Below are 8,905 nucleotides of genomic sequence, written 5' to 3'. Positions count from 1 at the left end.
CTGTGATTATACGGCTTAGTTCACTAGTTGTCTAATTAGTATGCAAGTTTCCGTTAAATGCCATATGTTGACTATTATGACCAAATATCCATAAAATGTGATTTTTGAAAATATAAAAGAGTAAACATCTTAGTTACTGAATTATAAACTTGTATCCAAAATTTGACATCAGTTTGAGGTCTAGAGTAAGAGTTATGCTCATTAGCGTAATTAGAAGCTTTCTTAATAATTAATTAGCGTAATTAGCTTATAGCCTAACTAAACCCAAATTTTATATCAAAACTTTATACCCACTGATATAATAATATTTTGGGATTTTTAAAGATTTTTATTTATTTTTAGGCTGAATATAACTTAGAGTTCCAAACTTATTTCGGTAATTGCCGGTTATGCCCTTTTTGGCTATAAAATGGGTTTTATAAATCCTTTTGGCCTCAAACCTTTTTCTACTGACTTATTATGATAAATGTATTATTTTGAGCCTTCTGGAATTATAAAAATATCAGCTTTTCGTTTAAAACCCGGAAATGGCTCCAAATCGCCTTTTTAGGCATTTTTACGACATAGTCTATGTCAAAACTAGTTTATATGCATAAGGGTCAATACCTACTGATATATTTAGTAGAATTCTATATTATAACAGTAAACTAAAGATTGAAACTCAGATTCCCAGTTTTGACCTTTAGGGCTTATGTGAAATTACCAAAAAGCCCTTTTGGTGCATAAGATGGTTATAATTAATAAAATTCACACATATTTGATAATATACTGTTATAACAAAGTTAACTAAGTATATTTACTGATTTATTCAGATATATAACTCAGAATGTTAGTTTAACTCTTTTACACCCTTTTAAATGACCAAAATGCCCTTATGAGGTGTATATTGAGTTTAAAATCATTTGGGGCATAATAGGACATATCTTACTGATATCACAACATATTTAGTGCATATAATCTCTGAAAACTTGTATATGAATTATATGGTTACCCGTTACGCATTTTCGCGTTCGGATCGGCTTATGTAAAAAGTTTACACATATTAGCCGAAATGGGTCAAGCCGTATCATCTTCGTCTCAAAATCCAGAATGTGTTTAGTTTACCCATAATATACAAGCCTCCAAACTTGTTGGGTCTAAATCACATTCCATTTCTGGTTTCCGCCTTCACGCAATTAAACCGTATTTATCCTTTGAAACTAACCGGTCTAAGCTTAGGCTAAATTAAAGACCCGTTAGGATTCTAATAGGTTATTATAAACCTTCGTTCCAGAATAGGAGACCAGTAAAAGACACTTGCATTTGCTTATTGTGGTTTTATACTTGCTCAGGTAAATACTTTTAACTTATTTTCCTTTATAGGGGCTTGGGGTACGGTATATAAAATACTGCTTGGTCGGGCAATTGACCCTAACTCATTAGTAGTTGGTATTATCAATGTGACCCGTTTGAAAACTGGTTTTGTTTGTTTTACACCTTTGGGAGCTTAATGACCATGTCCCGGATATCCTTGGCATCATTTTACGAAATGGCCACGACCTTGACACGCAGGTGTAGGCGTACACCCGACAATGTGTCCATGTTTATTAAGGTATAACCGTTGGTTTCCCGCCGCGGTTTTATACTATGTGGTGTGTCAATTGACCTTAAACCCGGCACGAACCGGACGACTGAACGCATAACCAACATGTAATTCTTTTACAAGATTAAACTTGATTAATTATCCCCAAGTTATAAAAAGTTTTGTGGCATGTGCATTTAAATCAATTTTTACAACATTTTCAAAATGAGTCAGTTAAAATGTATTTACCAGTGTAAACTGACGTATTTTCCCCCAAAAAGATTGAGTGCAGGTTCTACACGTAATAGGTTGGCTACTCCTTAGCATCATTAGAGTCTCGCAAGCTTGGGATGCCATTCATCTGTTGAACAATTTTCCTTTTTATATTGATCCGCCTGTGGATCTATTTTAGCTACTATGTGATAATTGGATATTACAATACGTTTGGTTGAAATAAATCTATTTTATTGCTTCTGCCGTGCATTATAATTTGTGTTGTTTGACTATGATGATATCAACTACGTCACGTTACTCCCCCACCGGGCCCACCGGTGACACGTGGAAATTAGGGGTGTGACAGGTTGGTACCAGAGCCAACACTGAGTGAATTAAACACTAGCCTATTTTGTGTTTAATCTCAGTGCACGAATTGCACATTCTTCGAGTTCTGAGTCTAGACATCGAACATAGGACAAACTCTGTTTTGTTTTGTTTTATTCAGTCTTTTATTTTATATTTTGGTTGTTGTCTTAATCATTTTTGCAGGTCATAATGCCGCCAAGATTTATACGAGGTCGAGGTAAGGGCCCAGTTACGGGTCACGATCATGAAGCCGGACCATCGCACCGGCGGACACCCTCTATTACTATGAGTACGAGCCCACAAGAGCCGTGGAGACTCTATGTTGAGCCAGGGAGGCGATCAGTCTCTCTCAGTTCTTCACCCTCATACTTGCATTCTTTCAGGCCCAATTTAGAAAATGAGCCCAATGACTAACCACCTTCATTCATACCTTTACAGAGATCGAATTCCCATCATTCGTATGGCGACCCAACCCCAGTCTTTCAAAGCCGGTTCAACCCGGCTAACATCTTTCCAGAACCCGTGGGATTCAATCCACTCGGACCTGAGGATCATTTCTCAGGAGACCATGCTGACGATATGGATGAAGACACGGACCCCGTGGAGCCAGCGTCCGGAACACCAAATCACCCGATCGAAATCTCTGGCGGGTCATCCTTTCACGGATCGCCTTATCGTGGTCCCGACAGTTACCAGGAGAGATTCAAACAATGGAATTGGTATTTCACACCGTCCGAGCACTCGTCGCCTTACCAGCAACAGCAGCAGCAGCATCAACAGCAACGGGATCCCTCCGAGGATTCTCGATTCAGGGCAGCCAAACCACCACCACCACCACTAGTAGAGCAGCAACCGCCTCCGGAGCCCCCGAGGAGGAGGTCAAACGCACGGATTACTACAAAAAAATGAGTATTAGGGACTAAAAAATTAGTATGTAATACGTCAAAATCAGTCCCTAATGGTTATTGGAGACTGATTTTCCAGTCCCAAGCCAGTCCCGGATACCTAGTACTAGATAGTGACTTTAGTAACTAAAAATCAGTCCCTAATGTATGGCACCAACATGAACTATCATTCAATCTTGGATACATATAAAGTCAGTCCTAAATGTATACCGTGGTACCACATGACTTTAGTCTCCGATGCATTTTTTCCATGACTGAAAATCAATTTCTAATTCTACGATATTTCAGTTTCCTACACATTTCTTTAGGGACTGAAAATTAGTTGTATAAACCACATCTGTTTTGTCTCTAATACGTTTCATAAGGTTCATGATTCTGTGTGTATTCAGTCCCTAATAAGATGTTTAGAAAACTGAAAATTAGTCTCTAAACTCGCATCATTTTAGTTCTTGAGCTGTTTCTTTTAAAGACTGAAAATTAATCTCAAATATCATGTTCTTTCAATCTCGGGTATGGTTATTAGAGACTAAAATCAGTATCAGGTCGGGTAAGGTTTTAGAGACTAGAAATCAGTATCAGGTAACATTCACTTTTGGTACCCTTCATGCTTTAATACAAAACAATTGAGTTTTAGTAAGGCCCCAATCTAGTACAAATATGTTGCTAAACATAATTTACATATATTATATTCCAAGAAATTTACAACAATGTATAAATTCTACAAATATTGAGATCTAAAATTGCATAACCAGAGGTAAAGACAATTTGAATTTGATCACTACATGTGCATTTGGGCGCGCTAGTCCCAGGTTTGACACTAGACTTGTTGCAAGGTCCACAACTCTCAAGACGAGTTACTTTGATCTCTTTTTCAACACCAAATATTGCTTGTTTTAAGTTTAAAACCAGATTGTAACCTTGATCTTTGCCTTTGTGTAGCCCTCTACATGAGTTTCTTACATTCTTGATGCCCAACCTGTTAAATGATGATTAAAACTAATCAAACGAGTTGCTGAAATCCTATTAACATATTGAAATGCAAACTAATGTTAGACTCATGTGTTAACTCGTAAGCCTAAGCATCTAACTTAATAATCAGAGAGTGCAATATTATAAGTAATTTACCTTGATGACAAGGAAACAAGTGCTGATATATTCATGCATATTGGATATGCATCTTCATCCAAGTTCATCCATAGCTTATAGCACCCATGCATAACACAACAAAATATTAAATAATGCACATTATATTTGCATGATAAAAACCCATTTGTTATAAGTACATCCAAGTTACTCCCCTTCAAAGCCACCGTACAAGTAATACATCATGACTCAATAGCTCAACTTCTATAAGAGATTTCCTAAAAACTTCGACAAGGTGCACAAACCAAACACCAAAGTAAACCAATAGGTAGTTAGATAACTTCACACCCAACTGCTTATCAAATACTTGTTTGTTTGTTCCAACACAGGCATACGTAGTTAAGTACACAAGGCAAACATCAAAACAACTTAAGCAGCACATGAGGGCAAGTACTACCACTCTATGAAACCATATATTGATATTTAGGTAATATACATTTGCAATTCTGGTGACAAGAACAAAGTACCATAATTTAGTAGAATTAAAAATAGTGAAATACAAGATGGATATATTCAATTTAATTAGACAAGTGTCGTTCAATCAAATAAGATTAAACAAGTCCCTATCCCTTTTGGGTAGATTTGGGTTGTAATGGGTTGAAATGAGATGGAACAATATTATTCATGATGGTGTGGGTTAAGCTAGAAGTGCCCGCTCCACCTAAGTAGTAACAGGAATGATGATAATTGGGATTAACATTTAAAAAATTGATGAAAACTATATATATTAAATTATATTAAAAAATAATGGTCTCATGTAAGGTCCCTAACAAATGTTAACAACAAAAGAATTTATATCTTATAGCCTGGGCAAATAACATGAACTTACCAGCTTGTGTATGTTGGCATTAAAACAAGAATATCCACTAAGTGTAAGAAAAATAATCATCACCGTGTAGATTTGATTTGGTGTTCTATTTGTTGTATCGGGCTACAAAATTTTATTTGTATTGTCAACTTTAATTAGATTATGGCTAAACAATGAAAGGAAAATAAGTCAATTACTAGTAATGACCAATAAGAGAAATTTTATGCTTACTTAAAGGACAAAAGAGTTGAATTAACCTCCATGGTAGTTTTGATGAAGAAAGACTAGATTGCCAACCAGTGAAATAGTACGTTCATGAAGTTTAAAAAGAGTCGAGTTTAAATGGGCTCAATCCTAAGCCCAAGCCTTAAAACGTGCTCAATAAGTTAATGAGCCTGTGTACGAGCCCAATATTTATATAATTTTTAACTAATATTTTAAAGATAAATTTAACTCATAATAATTACTTTTTATAAAACTATCAAAAATAACTAGATTATATATATAATAGAAATTATAATTAATATTAATTAAATAATAAACGAGTTGAGCCCGAGCTAAGCTTCGAATCAAGCCGAGTTTAAGCTCAAGCTTTCATAAGTTAAACGAGGTAGATCTCGAGGTCGAGCCTAGTCAAGCTTAGACTCGGCTCGGCTCATTTGCACCTCTGCATGACTTAATGGACAATAGTTGAATTTGACAGCCATTATAGCTGACCATAATGGACTTTACCGGCTCACATTACATCTTATAGGGATAGATTATGTTATGGTCAATCCTAATATATCAAATAGGGATCACTAGTACAGAAGTAAGCATTAGACGGGGTTAAAATAGTCTTTAGTCGATCAAGCTTGATAACCGAAGCTCGGGCACATTTACTAAACACACTTATTTATAGTCTCGGCTCGTTTTGAGGTTTTTTTGAGCCACACTCAAGTAGCTCGCTAGTTGCTTTGCACGTTTGCACCCCTTATAAAATATATAAAAGGCTTAAGGTCTATTTACATAAGGCTGTGATAACAAGTCTGAATCAAGTCACAAAAAACAATTAAAAGATTCAGGTCTCAAATCAATTCAAGAATCAAGTCTTAAAACAACAAACTGAAAAAAATTGAGTCTCAAAATAAACAATTGAAGTATTTGGCCGTATTACATACCTGAAGGCTGAACATGATGATTGAGTCTCTGTGAATTTGAGGAACTTTGAAGTCTAAGAACTTACTCACCGAATGGTACATAAAAAAATATTATATTATACCCTGACTAGATAAATCTCTTCCTGATCTTGCCAGATAAACAACACTAGCAAGTCTAGTAATATTCACATTCAAACCATATTTGATTCTAGTCATAACCAACAAAAATGTATTACATGTAGGATATATTAAAGTTTAAACTAGAAGACTATATAAATGCGCATCTTCTTCACAGCAGGTGTAACTCGACCATATATATCAATACTATCGAATTTGATAATTAAGCTACCAATCTAATTCAATAGTTCATCCCTCTTTTACATGAAGCCTATTCTTTGCGCCTTTTACAAAAGTTAACATCAATTCCCGACAAAAATTACAAAGTTTCCAAACAAAATTCTTACACAAATGCATGGAATATACTAAACAGGTAACTAATACTAAGCTTCTGACCACAAAAAATAGCCTAAAAAATTACACATTAGAACTAGTAGCAACAATGATATAATCTCATAAATTTTTATCAGATGTTTACGAACAATCTTTGTTATATAATGATATATGACCAAAAATTAAGCCCAAGAAACTAGCAAGCCACAATAGCATATTCAAAGTCAAGTTGCCAAGAAACTAACAACTAGTCATAATCACATTAATATGGTCGAATTCATAAATATGTGTTGCCAAGTCTGCAAAGAACTTTGAGCATAACAATAGGACACGGCTATCAACATTTTCATAAAACTCTATATAACTTATATCAAATTTAAGCATACAACTGAACCAATTAAATAATAGACAACACATCTTTCTTTGACATTACATCAAACACCTTATGTGCTATGTGAAGTGCAAAGTATCTAGCACATATCAATAGGGAATTACTATAGACCACAAGAATATACATGATCAAACTTATAAATAGTTAAAGGAAACCATAAACACAGACAATAACAATATTACTGAAAGTTATCAAGAACTCAAAAACCCTAAAAAATTGGAGGTCCCAAGAGACCGCTTCACTTTAATTACACCTGAGCCGGCCCTGAGAAGTACCACCTCCGGAGCAGCCCCACAACAGACGATTCGAATGGTGGAAGCATGAGTAGTAGTAGGGCAGTTTGAAAGCGCAAGAGAGAGGGAGGGAATAGAAGGATGTGTGATTCAATTTAGGTTTTGGAACAAGGGGACAGGGGATATATGGGTTTTTTAGGAAGGAGGGAAAATGGGCGGGGAAACTTAAATAATTTTAGATAATTATACAAGGCTTTGGTTATTTGGACTATGGATGATCATTTAGGATTTGGTATCAGCATCAATTCAGTATGGGTGTAGAATTTTTTTGGGTACTAATTCGGTACCCCTTTTTGTTTTTTTGTTAGAATATGGGGTATGGGGCTTGGGTTGGGGTGTGGGTTGGGGGAAAACGCTCAAGCCACCACCCCGGGTGGGCTTGGGTTGGGGCGTGGCCCTTGAGGGTTGGGTTTGAAGCCGGGCGTGGGGCGGGCTTGAGATCCGATGTGGCGGCCTCCTATTCGCAGTCCACCGCCATGTCATAGCGGGTGTTTGTAATTTTTTTTTAATAAATTGCCAAGCCACGCCTCCAACCCAAGCCCCGCCATACCCCACGGACACATCACTCACCGGTGGGGGGGGGGGGGGGCTCCAACTCCACGTGTCAACTCATGCCCCCAACCAGTGGCGGACCCAGAAATTTTTCTATGGGGGTGCGGAACATTTTTAAAAATTTTAGGCCCCTAGGTATATAAGTAAAAAAATCGGTGCGTATCGGGTCGGGTCGGGTCGGGTCAGGTTAGGTCGGGTCATGTAAAACAAACGAACATCAAACTAAATTTATATAATAATAAAAAACGTCGACGCCTTGCGGGTTTTCATTTTTTTAAATCTATTCAAAACATCATCTAAAGCTAATTTCTTAAGCAAGTCTTTCTCTATTTAATTTTCAACTATTGAAGCCCTAGAACATAAGGTAAGTTGTAATCACCCTAAAAATATATAAGCAACATAATCATCCTAAAAATCATCTAAACAACCTTAAACAACGTCAAAACACACAAAATTTCAAACCTATTTAACAACTTTATTACCCTTTTTTTCTCCTATAATATCAACCAAAATCATCAAAATAACAAAGAAACTTACCCGTGTTCGGATTCTGGTTAAATTTGGTGTCGAACGACGGTGGTATGGTGGCTGATTAAGGTGGTCGCCGGCTGCTGGACTGTTGTCGCTGGGTGATGTTATTCCTTGGCAGTGCAGGGACGAAAGAGAGAGAGAGAGCGGGAGAGAATTTCTAAAGCTTTTGAGCTTTAATTATTTTATTATAGTTTGAAATATTGTTAGGTTTGGTTAATGGGCTAAGACTTAGTGGGCTAGCTAGTTATGAGTATTTGGGTTTAGTTAGTTAGGTATTAAAAGTTATATAATTTAGGTAGTATTTTTTTTTTAAATAAGAGTTTACTAAAAAAATTAAAATATAAATTGATAACACTTTTTACCTAAGGGGGACGAAAAATTTCAAGGGGTGCGGTCGAAAAATTCAAGGGGTGCAGACGAAAAATTCCAAGGGGTGCGGACGGGATTTTCGACGGAACTTAGCACTAAATATTTTTTTCCCCGGGGGTGCGCCCGCCCACCCTGGGCCAACCTTAGGTACGCCCCTGCCCCCAACCCAAGCCCCACCATA

The 8,905-nt window shown here is 36.6% G+C and overlaps 1 protein-coding gene across 1 annotated transcript; it reads right to left on the bottom strand.

The window, feature by feature from the left end:
• Window positions 1–3,708: 3,708 nt before the first annotated feature.
• LOC110890769 (chaperone protein DnaJ-like) lies at window positions 3,709–7,490 on the bottom strand. The gene is made up of 3 exons (XM_022138391.1): window positions 6,160–7,490; window positions 4,174–4,247; window positions 3,709–4,024 (listed from the first exon to the last, which is right to left on the bottom strand). The coding sequence occupies exons 1-3, from the start codon at window positions 6,238–6,240 to the stop codon at window positions 3,748–3,750; spliced, it is 432 nt and encodes a 143-aa protein (XP_021994083.1). The 5' UTR covers window positions 6,241–7,490; the 3' UTR covers window positions 3,709–3,747.
• Between the last annotated feature and the right edge of the window lie 1,415 nt (window positions 7,491–8,905).

Source organism: Helianthus annuus, chromosome 4, assembly GCF_002127325.2.
Source record: "Helianthus annuus cultivar XRQ/B chromosome 4, HanXRQr2.0-SUNRISE, whole genome shotgun sequence".
NCBI classification, from domain to species: domain Eukaryota; kingdom Viridiplantae; phylum Streptophyta; class Magnoliopsida; order Asterales; family Asteraceae; genus Helianthus; species Helianthus annuus.
The sequence above is the reverse complement of the archived record's forward strand: the minus strand, read 5'-3'. Positions and strand labels throughout refer to the sequence as shown.

Coding starts and splice junctions, on each gene's coding strand:
- LOC110890769 (XM_022138391.1), bottom strand. CDS start 6,240: ATGTACCATTCGGTGAGTAAGTTCTTAGACTTCAAAGTTCCTCAAATT. Junction 4,248..6,159: donor TCATCATGTTCAGCCTTCAG/GTATGTAATACG, acceptor GGGTGCTATAAG/CTATGGATGAACTTGGATGA. Junction 4,025..4,173: donor CTTGTTTCCTTGTCATCAAG/GTAAATTACTTA, acceptor ATCATTTAACAG/GTTGGGCATCAAGAATGTAA.